The 15,529-nt window shown below is 38.7% G+C and overlaps 1 protein-coding gene across 5 annotated transcripts in view; it reads left to right on the top strand.

Moving 5' to 3' along the window:
* Positions 1 to 945: 945 nt before the first annotated feature.
* dip2bb (disco-interacting protein 2 homolog Bb) overlaps positions 946 to 15,529 on the top strand; it is a 51,904-nt gene continuing 37,320 nt past the window's right edge. For 4 of the 5 annotated variants that reach the window (XM_017720039.2, XM_017720048.2, XM_017720077.2 and 1 more), the window contains exon 1: positions 947 to 1,228. In XM_017720039.2, coding sequence (XP_017575528.1) covers positions 1,144 to 1,228 — 85 coding nt within the window. In that variant the 5' untranslated portion in view covers positions 947 to 1,143. Of the gene's footprint in view, positions 1,229 to 15,529 lie in introns of all 5 variants that reach the window. The other variant, XM_017720067.2, reaches the window with a different exon arrangement.

Below are 15,529 nucleotides of genomic sequence, written 5' to 3' on the forward strand. Positions count from 1 at the left end.
ACCTTCTCACCTTGTAGCCTATGTAGTTTCTTATGGTCATGAATTTGAATTTAGTCAGATCAACACATCAGACGAGGCCTTACAGCTTGATTTTTTTCTGTGTGTTGAATTTGAATATCATTAATCAAAAGGTTTGCTAATCTCTGTTTAAATGAAAAAATACTTGTTTTTTCTTCATGAAATCTTTTCTTTATGAAATCACAGTGCAAATTGCTTTACTGGATTTTCATTTTATTTTGAGGCACCAAATTGCATTTAAGAGTGGGAAATTTAAATTTAATTCACTGCCTATTTTACATCATAGATTTTCATTCGTAGTTTGCCTGTGATGTGCTTCCATTCCCAGCCTACGCCATGTGTTTATGTATGCCCTGAACAACACAGTAGCGCTGCTCTTGGGTTTACAACGAGTTCATAAACAACTCCTGAAAGTTTCCTAAAATGTTTCTAGCGTTATAAAGGCATTCTTAAAGATTAATAACTTTTCCTGCTTGACGGTATACACGAAAGTTCCTAAAAGGCCTTATTAAAGTTCCATAAATTACACATTCATAAATAATTAATAAACTGTTCGTAGAGGTTCATAAAGGGGACTCACAAAACGCCCTGTTAGACTTTCTGAAAGGATTCAAAAGGAGATCATGAATAGTACCCAATTATTCACAAAGGTCCGTATCGGGGTTTATAATGAGGTTCATAAACGTACGTCAAGCAATTTATAGAGGGGTTCTTAAAATGCCCCATCAAGATTCTTAGTCAGGGCTTTAAAATGAACTTGTGAGAGGGTTTATATAAACCTTACACAACGTTTATAAAGGTTTCCACTAAAGGAACCGGGTTTGTAAAGGGGTTCCTGTGGTGGTACACCCCAGACTCTGAATGCTGAAAGAAGCCCGTGACAGCAGAGGGAGCAGAAACGCTCCTGATGATCCTCAGCAGCGCTCCTCCGGGCTGCGGGTCACGTGACTCTCTCCATCGGTCTGGATCTCTGTCTCTCTCGGTATGGCGGAGATGGAGCGCTTCACTGATGGAGCTCGTCCTGCCGTGTAACAGCCGCTATCTATGCTCGCTGGAAGCGGGGGAGCTGCTGTAGTTCGTGGGGAACCGCTCTGCGCTGTGCTTTAGCCGCCTCTCCGCTCAGGCATGGCGGAGCGAGGTGTGGAGGTGTCCGCTCTGCCCGCGGAGGTCCGGGAGCAGCTCGCCGAGCTAGACCTGGAGCTGTCCGAGGGTAAGCTCACAACATTGACCCGAGGGCCGCAGGCGAGTGCAGGACAGGGACAGGTAGTGTGCGTATGTGTGTGAGAGAGAGAGAGTGGTAAGGTGTGTGAGAGCTCGTTTAACGGAACAGCTCAATGTTGTGTTGAGTCGCTCATGAGAGAGAGAGGGGGGTAGAGATGCTACAGTGCTAACGCTAACGCTGCTGTGAGGCCGAAACACACTGACCTCCTTTTCGTCGAGAATGATTTGTTTTGTGTGTGATATTTACCTCATGTTTTCTCATGTCATCCAGCTCTGCTCACTCACGGGCCACAGCAGAGCTCAGTGATTTATCACGACGCTCGGGTTAACGTGCAGTCGACGCTTACAGTGTGTAAGATAACGTTATAGGCCTATAGGCTGTGGGGATGAGACATTAATTAATTAATTTATTTATTGTGTCACATCACAGGCTACAAAGTTTCCATCAAGGTGGCTTTTTATCAGTTGCTGTTTGTTTTTCATTGGTCTGTTTTAATGCTAAACGTTTAGAAGAGCACGATGACGTAGCCATCACCTTAAACCGCGAGGCGCATTGACAGATGGATGTAGAGGATGATTGTCCTCTTCATCAGTAAGCCGACCAGCAGCGTGGGGGGCTGGTGTTTCTCCCCAGTAGATACTGCACACACACACACACACACACACACACACACACACGTATATCAGCTGGAAAAGCTGCTGTCCCCTGAAATGTAGACCCCTGGGTTGTCTGTCAAAGGGCTCATACCCTGTATTTTTCATATTTCATATATATTCATGCCTGTATATTTTTTACTATAAGGTCAGCTTATGAAGTTTGTGTGTTTTTATGATGATGCTGTTTCAGTCATGAATTATTTTATGACCATTTCCATCCATTCTTTATTTCTTAGAATAAGATTGATTGCTTCTGTTACTATGCCTTTAAGACAGATATATGTAAATGATCTCTGTTCTCATTCAAAAGCAGGTGGAAACAGAATTCTAGTTCTGTGCCTGCACATCTGCGAAATTGTGTGAGTGTCGTGTTCGTATAGGTCAGGGACATCCAGTCTTATCCACAAAGGGCTGGTGTGGGTGCAAGGTTTCATTCCAGACAAGAAGAGCACACCTGATTTCTCTTTTCGAATCAGTCAGTCTCAGTCTTTAAACACCTGAGCATGTGTGCTTCTGTTTTGTAGCAATGAAAACCTGCAGCCACACCGTCCCTTTGCGGACCAGATTGGACACCCCGGTATAGATGTCTGCCAACATGCTTGCACATAACTTGAACCTGTGCACTAGGGGGCACTATCCAAGCCAGACTATATAGAAAATAAAAGTCTAGTAAATAATTAATACTGACTGTACTGTTTTTGCAAAATTGCAAAGACGGGTCATATAAACGTTTTTAGTGCTGCACCTTTTCTACCAGTCGGTCTTTAAACTTCTCCATTTGGTTTTACGTGGGTTGTGTACTGTTCGGGTCTTATCCCCATCCCCAGTGCTACCAGTCAGCGTTTGCTTCAGATGTCCAATGATGTGTAGTTAAGATTTTGAAGGTGTGCACATTATTTCCTCTGCAAGCATCTGCAAGCTACGTTTACCCGAAAACCTCTTCTTTGCTTCTTGGCACAGATACCTTAATGTGCCTATGTGCAGAAGTGTAAATCAGCCTTAATTAGGGTTGAGTGATACAGCAAGAATATGACAATTCTTGTGATGTCCAGTATACAGTATTTTTAAAATACACCATTTGAATCTTAGTATTTAGGTTTTCTAAGGTTTGATAAAAGTGCATTGGGTTTTGTGTGACATTTCACGTGCTGCACTGTACTAAATCAAAGTAAACAGAGCTAAATTTGGTTTCTTCGCAATGAAACATAGGCCTACAGTTAATCAGTGTTCTGGAAAGGGAATTCCAATGATTTATCAAAAATTCCACAGAATTCTTACATCTTTAGGATGTAACCAGTCATGCAGAATGGTTTGATGTGAATTGGTTCACTGTAGAAAAAATTCATGGGTTCAGATTTATTTACAGTGTTGGTGACAGGAACCAGGAGTTGCAATTTAGCCATTTTATTTACTATTCCAAACAGCAGTGAACCTACACATGCATCCTGACTTTTTATATGTTTACAATGGTAAAATAGTGGGTAACCTGAAAAAAAAGTCATCTTTTGGTACTATTTTAGCACTTTCAACACACTGCATGTACCTCTCAACAGTGAATTAAAAATATATATTTTAGGCTGAAACTTCTCTCTGTTCTCAAAAGTAATTTAAATGTTTCAAGCATCACTTTCATTTTCCCGAAGATTTGTTTTCCTGAAGTAGCTTTTAGTGGCATTTAATGCTTCGGATACTGTGAACAGTTCTGACTCAGTCAGTTTCCCTAGAACAGAATATTTCATCAAACCACTGAATGACTTTTGTTTAAATCTACACAATTTTATATACTGACTTTCACTACAATATAATCCAAAAAGCGCGTTGTAGCATAATTTATCATGATAGCGATGTAATATTGTCATATTTCCCACTTCAACATCAACATGAACGAGCAGAGCTTAACTTCTTTAGGTTGAACAGGCCAATATTTATTTAAATGCATTGTTTTTTGTAATTAAAGGTTATCACAATTTCATGAGCAAACAAATTGGTCACTGGTCTGTATGGATTGAAGGCTGTGCTGTGCCCAAAGCAAGAGTGTGCTCATTTTTATGTGATCTGATTAACCACATTTGATCTGAGTATGCACGCTTGTGTGCGTTCATGTGTTCCTGTTATATAACTCTCCTCAGTTGTCTGACTCAAATGCGTCTGGGGTTGCATGTGCGTGTGTTTATGTTTGCATGAATTTTGTGCTGGAGGAATAAGAGGCATGTCTGCTTTCTTCTGTACCACACCACCACCGCATCGTCATAGCGCTTGTTCCATAGAACAGTTGGGTGAAAGCTGAACATTATACATAGCCAATGATGATACATCCCCAGCGGCTGATTTGATAATAATTTGGAGCATGGATTATGAATTATTTGCAGTGGTCTTCCAACCGTTACATGACAGAAATGTGAGTTGTATTGGGGAACTGGGTATGGCCTGTTGTTGGATATTATACAACATGCCTCTTTTACTCCTGGATGCTCTCATATCCTCTCTAACACCCACATATGTGTGTGTGAGTGTGTATGTGTGTTTGTTGTCTTCTAGTGGACTGTATAGGTGTATGTACAATGCTAGCCACACTGGCCATATGTCAGCATTAGTGTGTTGTGTTGCTGAGTTCAGAATGCAGTCCTGGCACTGTCCCCCTCTCCTCCTACAGTCATGATATTTATGGCCCTCAAACAGACGCCTGCAGCCTTTAGAACGCTGCCATCTCTCACCTCCACATTGAAATATATAATCCATTTATGTGTGTCTTTGATTTCTTTCGATGGGTGTTTGTCCTCTGTGTGTGTATGTGCTTAGGTAGGCGGTTCTAAAAGTCTGTTGCTTACACTGATGGCAGCTAACTGAATGAGAAATGTGAAAATATCCATGGCCATTGTGTTTTTCTGAAGAAGTGCTGTGGCTCTAGTGGGCTTGCTCTTTAAAAATCTAACTGGCAGTTTAACTTTTGTAACTGTACTATTTGGCAGTTTAAATTCTATAGGCTGGTTTCCCAGACCCAGATTAAGCCAAAGCATAGGCTCAAAGGAACTTCCAATGGTGATTCAACATTGACACTGCAGTTTAGTTAAAGATGGGGCTTAATCCATGTCCGGATAGGGAAATCGTCCCTACTATCAGGCTATTTCAGTTGATCTACCCTTCCATCCACAGATGCATTCTGGGAACACACTGCTCTTTAGAGACTTTAAAGAAGCATTTTAGCAGTCTGATATGAATGATTTACATCATTTACAAAATTACATATTTTTAGAGTTTGTCTAATCTGTCAACAACAGCTATGAAAGAAAAGAAGAATTTGAAAGAAGCTATGAAAGAAAAGATTTGTGGCCAGAGCAAGAATAAGTAAATCAAACATAACTGTCTAGCATGGCAAATCAAGATCCAGTTAATTCAGGTGCTGCTTCCTTTTCCCCTGGGGGACGGGTTTGGGTATCATTTGTCTCATGTGCTGTTTGTGGCTGGGGTTCATTGAAAGAACAGGTCTGGGTATGTTTATGCTGGTAAAAGAGTGCTCTTTTTTTGTGTAACGATGTGGAAAATAACCTAAAATGTAGGCCATAAAATAGGTGTCTTTTTCAGGAATGGTATCTGCCTGCTGTTCCAAGCTCATTCAACCAGCGCAGCTCAACAGCTGTGCTTCAACAAGAGTCTCATCTGTATTAGGTACAATGAACGTAGTATTAATGTAGGATACCACATCTCCCAGCACATTTAAAAGTTCACTTATATTAATGTTTGGGAATAGGAAATGAAATAGATACATAAATGACTGACCTATTTTTAACCAGTGTTAAGTGAATTTTTACCAACACTGGGGGCTGTTACCATGGTAACTTGGTTAACCGTCACTGAGTTCAGACCTATCTCTGGGGATAGTCAGGTTCCTCTCCCATGTTAATACAGTATGCTGGCCCACCTGACAGCTGCTGTTTATTCAGCTCATCAGTGTTAAACTGAGACCACACAAGCATCAATGTGTTCGTTCAAACTCCAGCACATACCTAAGAAGGTAGAATGTGTAGTAAAAACAGTGAATACAGTGAATACAGTGAATATGTTAAAATTCTGAATTTCTGTTGTTTTCCTGTACTGGATGGAATTATGGAATTGCGTTTACTGTTTAAATATGACCCTCTAATATTGTGTTTCATAATGAACTACATAAACATTTGATCTACATTGGTAAATATTGACAGGTTTGAGTCTGCACTCAAAAGTTTTATTTGTTTTGATGACAAAAATGAGAAAAGCACGTTCAAAACAAAGCATTTATCATTCATAAACAAGTCTGTATGCAATAACTGTGCAACTGAGTGCATGAAAGTCTTTCATAAACAGATTCAGATGATAATATGTTATCCCTTCTTCTACTTAACAAATATTATTCTACTCATTTAAGTGACCAACTAGTTAACAATGATTAATATAACATTACAACACTTAGCAATTCATGTAAATCAGTGCAGGTGATCGGGGCCTAACTTGTGGCATCAGTAACCCAATCAGGAAGGTTTCCATACATCAGCAATATCAGTAAAGTAATGAAACACTGTGATTTTCACACAAAGCAGAACATTACAATAAAAAGCCTGGAGTCAAGACACGATGTATGGAGTCAGTGCAATGTAAAGAAAATAACTGCAATGGCATATGGGACAATAATGTTCCTTAAATGAAGGTACTTAAGGTGTACCTGTGCGGGAACCACCCCAGTGAATGTTTGTCCCCTAAAAGGCACAGTTTTACAAGGTACAGTGTAACAAGATTGTATTTCAAGTCAGGGATGTATTCCAGGTTATTTAGACTTATTTGACTTGGTCCATTTCTCATGAAATGTTCACATAGTTCACGTAGTGCTGGCGATGTATCTACTGTGATGCTGCTTTTCAGTTTTAGCATTATGATTAATGATTAATTTGATAGATTATTCAAGACATAATGACAGTAAATGTGCTGCTGTTGCCAAGAGGTTTGTATTTAGTTCTATGTTGTGCACTTTCATAGTATCCAGGACCCAGTAGTTAACTGCAGTTTAACTGGCTGCTTAAGCTTCTTTTAAATGTAAGTAATAAATAGTTAGTTTATGGAAATGTGGTTTCTGTCTTTTTGATGTTTACGTTCACATCACTCTGTGTAAGACTGCCTTTGGTGAAGTTTAGCATAGTCACAGCACTCAGGAAGTATCAGCTCAATAACTTCATTAATGCGTAGTTAAATATCACCTGATAGTGGGATATCAGAAAATATCCTGAATTAATTTTCTCAATATTTGCTTAGCACTAGTTTACACAGAGAAAGGGGCAGTTGCGGTTTTCAAATGGTCTAAAAAATGATTATGTTAATATAACAGTGATATAATAAAGGGGGTATTGATTGTGATAGATATAGACAGAGTACTTCAGAGAAGTGAGGGGGTGACTGTGCAGGGACAAAGGCAGTTGCTATTAGCAGCTGCACTTTGGATAAAATGCCAGAGGACCATGACTTCACAATCATATGACACTCACTGGTTAAATATAGAAGTGATAATTAACACTGAGTCTAATGAAGGGACCTTATTGAAAGCCTGAGAGAGTATTAACCAGCTGCTACTACAATTCCCACAATCCTCTTGGCCCTTTATTAGGACTTACTGTCATTTTGTCCTGTCCTGAAGAGGGGGTTCCCATAGAGACTGCACAATCAGCACATTCAGGGTGTGCGTGTGTGTGTTCTCACCCACTCTCTCTCTCTATCACACACACACACACACACACACACACACACACACACACACACACACACACACACACACACACAATGAGTTCCATTGAGAGTGTGAGGGCCGAGCTGTCAGGATCTCTGCTGGAATTCAGAGTACACGCCCGCCACCTTTATGCACTTAAGTTTATCAAATGTTTGTGAGAGCGCATGTGTGAGTGTGTGTGTGTGTGTGTGTGTGTGTGTGTGTGTGTGTGTGTGTGTGTGTGTGTGTGATTTGTAACTGGAGAGGCTGGGAGGGTTAGTGTTGTTGAGTGTTTTTGTGTGTAGGGAGATCCTCTGTGGTTTGGTTTTCTTCTTAGTTTGTGGGAGGAGAAGAACGTTTATACAGTGGAGAGAGAGGGGGGAGAAAAAAGAGAGAAAGAAAGAAAGAAAAAGAAGCAGTATGGAGGAGAAGGAGGTAAAGAGGACAGAAAGGGAGAGAAAGGAAGAAATGGGAAGAAAGAAACAGAAACATTGAGGGAGTATGAGGGAAGTAGAGAGAAGACAGAGAGATAGAGAGACAATATCACTGAGAAGGGAGAGAGAGAAGAAAAAAGGAGAGAGACAAACAGAGAGAGAGAGAGAGAGATTACTCTAATCTAGGTCACAGAGCATCAGGAAGCAACATGTTCATTTACCCATGATTCTCAGCGAGCTCACTCTCTTTTATTTTCATCCTTCATTCCTTTTGCTGTTTCTCTTATGTGTGTACTCAGAGTGTGTTTACCATCTCAGCCCTTGAAGGAGTCTTTCCCTTCTTGTCCTCCCTCCATCTCTCTCTTTCTCCCTCCGTCCCACTTCTCTCTCTTCTCTTTCCTCCCTCTCTTGTTCTTTCCTCCTTACTCTCACATCCCTCTCTCTCTCTTTCTTGCTGCCACTTTTATTTTCCTTTTATCTTTCCTGGTTTTCCACTCTGTTCTGTCTCTCTCCCTCTTTGTCTCACACACACACACATGGTGGGACATGTGAATAAGTAATGTCCCCTGCAGTGTGGAATGAGTGCCTCAGAGACTGAATTATTCACCTCTCTCACTCTTTTTATCTCACTCTCTCTGTAAGTGAATGAGAAAAATAGAAAGACTGTGAAAGGGAGAGAGAGAGATACAGTGACCAATTCAGACCATTAGACTTAGTGGCTGTTCATTCAGTGCTGCAGAAATTTCCACCTTCACTTTCTTTCTGTTTCGCTTGTTACTATTTTTTATTCTCTTCCTCCTCTTTCTATCTCTCTTCTCTTCATCTCTCTCTCTCACTCTCTCTCTCTCTCTCTCTCTCTCTCTCTCTCTCTCTCTCTCTCTCTCTCTCTCTCTCTCTCTCTCTCTCTCTCTCTCTCTCTCTCTCTCTCTGGCTCTCTCTCTCAGGTGACTGGGGGAATAGATATGAATAATGGAGTGGTTTGCTTTGTCACTGGAGCGTCTCTCTCTTTAGCTGAGTTGTGCTCTTCCAGGACGCTGACTCGTGAATTCCAGAGGAAGCCCTTAGCGTTTGGAAACACGATCAACAGGCTACAGTGATGGAAATATTTATTCTTTAAGATCCAGCATGTCCCACAGGGATATGTGTGGTGAGGTTTCAGTAAACAGTGCACACTCATACTTTTGAAGATGGTTATACCCATCTCACAATGACAACCGCATCTCGCGGCATCATCAAATTCAGTGGAATACTTGAACTTTAAAACTTGAAAACACATTTAGAACTCGAAAACACATTATTATCCATTCCTACAGTGTCTCTTTAATAGTATCTCTTTTTGTTGCATTCAGAAACTTTCTTTAACTGATCAAAGTCTGCTGCTAGAGTAGTACTGATAAATCAATGTTATGATCAGTTATTAATCTCAGTCTTACTGAATTCCTAAGCGTTGATCAAACTGAACTGTACTCAGTAGTGTTTACGAGTGATAAGCTGAACATCAGTGTCATACTGAACTTGTGCATTCAATTTGTGGCAAGCTACATTAACTGAAAATAGCATACCTTCCCAGTTAATAGCCAAATTTGAAAGATTTTGTTATTGCAACACGTCAAATTGTTTGCTTAGTTTCGGAGATGGGACTGGGATTATTGGTAGCAGCAGTGGACTGAAGCAGGTGATGAGAGCCAAAATACTTTGGAGAATTTTGTAATGAATAATTAATTTCACAAAAGCAGGTGCAGTAGTCTGCATGTCCACTCTGGATATATCAAAATGGATCAGTATGTGGAATTGGAGTGTCCTCTGTGTTTTCTATGACCATATGAAAGAAGCACCTTGAATCTTCATTACTGTTCATTACTCACAGGTTATTTAAATTGCTGGTACAAAATGAGTTCTCAGTGCTTGGTCTCGCTTCCCCAGCATAGAATAGCTGATTTTGGTTTGGTGCCACAAGCCCACACTCTTTATTCAGCATCATTGGCTCAATATGGACAGTGTCTACACAGTTTGTAAAGCTCAGAAATCTAGAGTCATTACTGCCATTTTACTATACATAAAAATAACCAATTACTTTTACACAATAAATGACACTAACATTTATTTTGCATTCTGTGTCAATAAAGTCTTTAAAAAGTATATAAAAAATAAAAGAAGGAAATTGTACACACAGCAATAGTCAAATAAAATGTCTCATCATCTGCTTTCCAGCACAAATGTTAAATTGATTTAAATTGATTAAAAGTAGAATCTGCATTTCTGATGAAATTTCTGTACTTGTTTCAGTGAGTTATGAGTGAGAAACAATTCATAAGAATGCAAAAAGAGGTTTTTCCAAGCCAGTGTTGCAGGTAATGTGGTACAAAATACAAGTACAAAAATACAAAGTAACGTGTTACAGTAATGGTATTTTTTCACTGTAACAAAGTGGTATAATACAGTTTAAATTCTAGTAATCACATCACAGTTAATATTAATTACATGCGATGCAATTACAACATAAATTTCCTCTGTATAGATCCATGCCAGTCCTGGATGCATGCACATGCTACCTGTGTCTGTTTACTGTGTGATTTGACTGCGAATGTGACCAACACAGAGTGAGCATTGAATACAACTTTCTATTGTTGTAAACTTGGCAAGCAATCTGTCAGAGCATCTCATCACGCTAATGTAACTCTAATAGATAAAGATCCCAAGCTGAAGAAGAGAGAGCCCCATAATCAGTTGAGCAGGCCAGACTCTTCCAGGAATCTTCCTTTTCAGAGATGTTTACAGTGATAGACTGTTTCTTTCTGAATAAATTACTGAAATTAGTTTTCCTAATTGTTCAAGTTGGTACAGATGTGTACTGGTTTTAGTAACATAGAAACAGTAAGTAGTGAAATGACAGAAGTAATATTAAAGTAATCCCATTACAGTTTGAGAGACGTAATTGTAGTAGATTACTTTTTTGAGTGACTTCCCCAGCACTGTTCAATGTGTATACCTAGGAGGGTAAGGGGACCTAGCAGGGTTAATGTTTTTGTCTCACACCCATGTAAGTATTATAAGCTGTACTTCATAATAAAGAAAGGAGCGCAGTTGGTGAATCAGGTGTTGCAGGATAGTTAATTTTAAAGAGCAAGCATTTGACAATTGACAAGTGCGGTTTGACTGAGCTCTGTCGAGAAATGCACCAGTATATACTACGCTGCAGCAGACAAAACATTCTGTGTGAATCAAGATGCTTATTAGGAGGGCCAGAACAAGCAACAGCACTTCCACTGAACAGCTGAAGGCAGTGTGCTGCATCATTCACTCACTGTATACACTCACCATCCACTTTATTAGAAACACTTACCTTGGACTATCGTTCGCTGGCCACTTTATGAGCTCCACCACTTTATCCGTCACTATATTATAGGCTGTTGTCCATTTGCAGTCATGCACAATTTGTCAACCACTCTTTATTTGTCATTGGTCATTTTGTGACCACAGGATCACTGTTGTCCCCATTTTATTATTTGGGTGGTGAACCACGCTCAACACAACAGTGACACTGACATGATAATGTGCCTTAGACCTGGGTGATATCTAAAAAGAATTATCACAGTATTTTCTATTTAAAGAAATGTTTATTGATTATATTGATCCCCCTTGCCCCCACCCCAACAAATACATGCAGCCTAGACCTATTTTCTATTCTATTTTTAGTGTATATGCATTTTTCGACATGAACTGTTTTAATGAAAATAAAGCCAGATATTAAATAATACAGTACTGAGTTACCCAGCATCTTTTAAAATCTGCATTCCCTGTTGTTTTAATGTTGTTTAATGGTGTTACTGCAAACGTGTATTCATGAGCTTTTTCTGGTGTAGATTCATGATGACTTGGATACTAATATCATCATTCGCTGGAGAAACTTTACACTGAAATTGATTTCCAACGCCACATCAATGTGCTTTACGTAAAAAACAAGGAACTTTCCATCATTACAGTAGAATTTTCATAATTCAGTTAACCACTGAAATGTGTAAACTGCAAAAATACTGCAAATTTTATTCAGTAAATCACATACAGCAGAGATAGTGGGGAATTTATTCTACTGTAGCCTTATAAAGCCTTTTAAAATAATACCCTAAAGTTTCAACAATAAAAGTAAATAAAACATTATGTATTATATAAAATGATTTGCTACCTTTTTCTGATCCTGTTTCCTGGTTGTAGATGAGAATCAGAAGAACTTTCTCTCCGGGTTAGAGCTAGCTGCACTAGGGCAATACTCAGTCAGTTTAGTATAGTTCTTGTACTGCAGCAAGTTGCGCTGAAATTCCAGAGCATGTTGCTATTTATTTTCATTTCCAAATTTCCATATAAATTTTCTTTCGTTATTACTTGAGTGAATAGTGTTTAATTACAGGTCTAGCTGGGAAGCAACATTGCAGGGCAGCATATTGCTATAAATGTTTTGATATCCAGCATTAAACAGTTCTTTGCAGTTTTCTATGACATGATGTTTATTTCGTAGACATTTTTATTTCAGATAGACTTACTTATATGAGCAGTATCATTAGATGACGAACTGCTATCTATCTGTAAAAATAGACAAAAGTACATTGCATAGCTAAAAACAGCAGCAGCCATCTTAAAGCCTGTATTTGTTCTGTAGTTTTATGAGTTTGCATACAGAGTTGTGCAGAATACTTTAAAAAAGTAATTGCTGAATACTGAATACACTGTACTAAATGTATTCAGTATCATATTACAATGCATAAAAATGAACATATTCAAAATACATTTAGAATACATATTAACAAGGCACATAGGGAAAGCACTGCTGTTGTAATTTTTATTTAATACACACACTCGCTCATACTCGTTGGCGGTTTTGTTCATGTGATTCTCCTGTTAATGTTTTGTGAAATTAATTATTCATTACAAAATTCTCCAAAGTATTTTGGCTCTCATCACCTGCTTCAGTCCACTGTTGCTACCAATAATCCCAGTCCCATCTCCGAAACTAAGCAAACAATTTGACGTGTTGCAATAACAAAATCTTTCAAATTTGGCTATTAACTGGGAAGGTATGCTATTTTCAGTTAATGTAGCTTGCCACAAATTGAATGCAGTATGTCCAGTATGACACTGATGTTCATCTTATCACTCGTAAACATGTCCACTACTGAGTACAGTTCAGTTTGATCAACGCTTAGGAGTTCAGTAAGACTGAGATTAATAACTGATCATAACATTGATTTATCAGTCTACTCAAGCTTTAGCAGAACTCAGTAACTCAGATAAATAACTGATCATAACAATGATTTATTAGTCTACTAAGGCTTAAGCAGAGCTCACTAACACTGAGATTAATAACTGAATGCCACATTGATACACAGACAGCTGTAGTGATGAGTGGCTGTGTGTTGTAAGTGGTTGTACCTGTTTTCAGTATAAACATAGAGAAGTAATTAGAAGGGGCGAGTTTTACTCTCACCTGAATGTTAACATGTTGAGGTGTGTTTTCTGTGTTGTTTTTTTAAAGTGTATGAATGAAGTGTACAATGTTCAGTGGAGCTGCATGTTGCCACCTGCACTGCACCTTTATTCAAACTCCTGTTATCATGACGACAGTGGGACTGGTGGGGTGGTGGAGTGTTAAAGGCGTGTGTGTTTGTGTTTAGTGGCTCTGGCGTCTAGTTAGAGTTCTGTGTGTGTGTGTGTGTGTGCGTGTGTGTGCAGCTTTATGTTCTCTCAGCAGCACAGGAAACCATGTCAAAGGACAGACGGGCAAGCAGTGGAGAAAATTACATCATCCACAGGGAGAGGAAGAGTGTGTGTGTGTGTGTTGTGTGCTTTCATACATTTTCAGGTCAAAAATGTTCTGACTATGCAGGAAAAACAGAAAAATGGGCTGACCTAGGCTTAGATAATTCTTTGTCCAAAAAGAAACTGTATCTACAAAACAGTGACTATTCTTAACTTTTAATGTAAGGTAATGTGATGCATTTCTGTTGGTCCATTCACCACAAACCATTCACACAGTGTAAAGGACAGCTTTGGTGTTTTAATAATGCAGAAAAATCTTTTCTTTTTTTTTTTGGAAAGTTACAATATATGGATCATTGTACCAAGCAAGTACAAAGTTTGAAACACATTTTGGATTTTAAGCTGACTTGGACTAAAACCCTTTGCTTTGAGTGATCTTGTACCTTAATTATGTTTATTTTTGTAAAACAAATGACTAAACTTTAAATTTTTAGATTGAATTTTGTCACTACCAACAGAATAACAACGGTACTGAATCTTTACCAAATGTTTGACTGTATCGGTAGTGACAGTTTTAGGTCTTTAGATCTTTAGATTTAGATCTTTAAATCAAAATCTGAATCTGAACAGCTGGACACACATACAGTCGGAGTATTTTATTGAAACAGAAAAAAGTTTCCTTAGTTGCAGAAATTATGTGTTTTTCTGACTTTAGGACACATTTACTTGAAAACAATGAGATATAACTGCTCACCATGTGGCCATTAGGGACAGGGATGCAGTCTTGCTTCCTGCTCTAAAATACAGGGATGTGGCTAAAATAAGGCTCAGCTTATGGGCTAAAAATGTTTGTATTTCAGTTGTGAAAACATTTGACAGGACGTTTTTTGATTTAAAGCAAAATACCAATACAAAAAAACTAATACAAAAAATGTGTTATTTTTGCAAGTTGAAATTTACTGGTTAGGGTTTTGGATTGCCACCTCTCAGTAGAAACTCCCTATAAATGATCATTTTGTATGTATTTAGCTTATTACCTTATTATCTCAGTTAATACTTCGGTTTTAAATAGATCATAACATCTGTTTAATCCCTTTAAATGTCTAAGGTCTGAATACTTACTGTAATTCCATAGTTTGAAGTAGTTCAGTAGAATGGTCCATCTATAACACATGAAATATGTGCTTGACCTTATGTTCTGACACTGCATAAAATGAGTGAATTTGTGTGTGAAAGGGAGAGGGAAGGAGAGTGAATGAGAGAGCAGTAAGGTAGAGGAATGAAAGAAGACTTTGTAGTGTGAAATGGTGTTGATGGTTACAGAATGGTGAGTCACTGTTTTGTTGGGGCCAGCTGAGGTACTGCTGTGTGTGTGTGTGTCTGTAACAGTGGAAACATTTCAAGATTGCTGTATTTTGTTTTCCTGAGAGACAGTAAGAAATAAGTATTCTCTTAGGTACAGCGTGTGGTGTGGGCAGAGAGAAAGAGAGAGAGAGAGAGAGAGAGAGAGAGAGAATGAGCACAAGAGAGAAAGTGGCTGTGAGAGAGAAAGTGACTGTGTGTGAGAGAGAGAGATTAGAGTAAACCAAAAGCTTGTAACTTGTTTAGAGGTAGTATAAGTAATGTTTCTTTAGCTGTGTACGCAATGTTGTTTTAAGCATGTATGTATGTATGTATGTATGAAATCATGAATCACAATCATATTTATGACAATTAATTG

The sequence above is a fragment of the Pygocentrus nattereri genome, chromosome 26 (assembly GCF_015220715.1).
Source record: "Pygocentrus nattereri isolate fPygNat1 chromosome 26, fPygNat1.pri, whole genome shotgun sequence".
NCBI classification, from domain to species: Eukaryota; Metazoa; Chordata; class Actinopteri; order Characiformes; family Serrasalmidae; genus Pygocentrus; species Pygocentrus nattereri.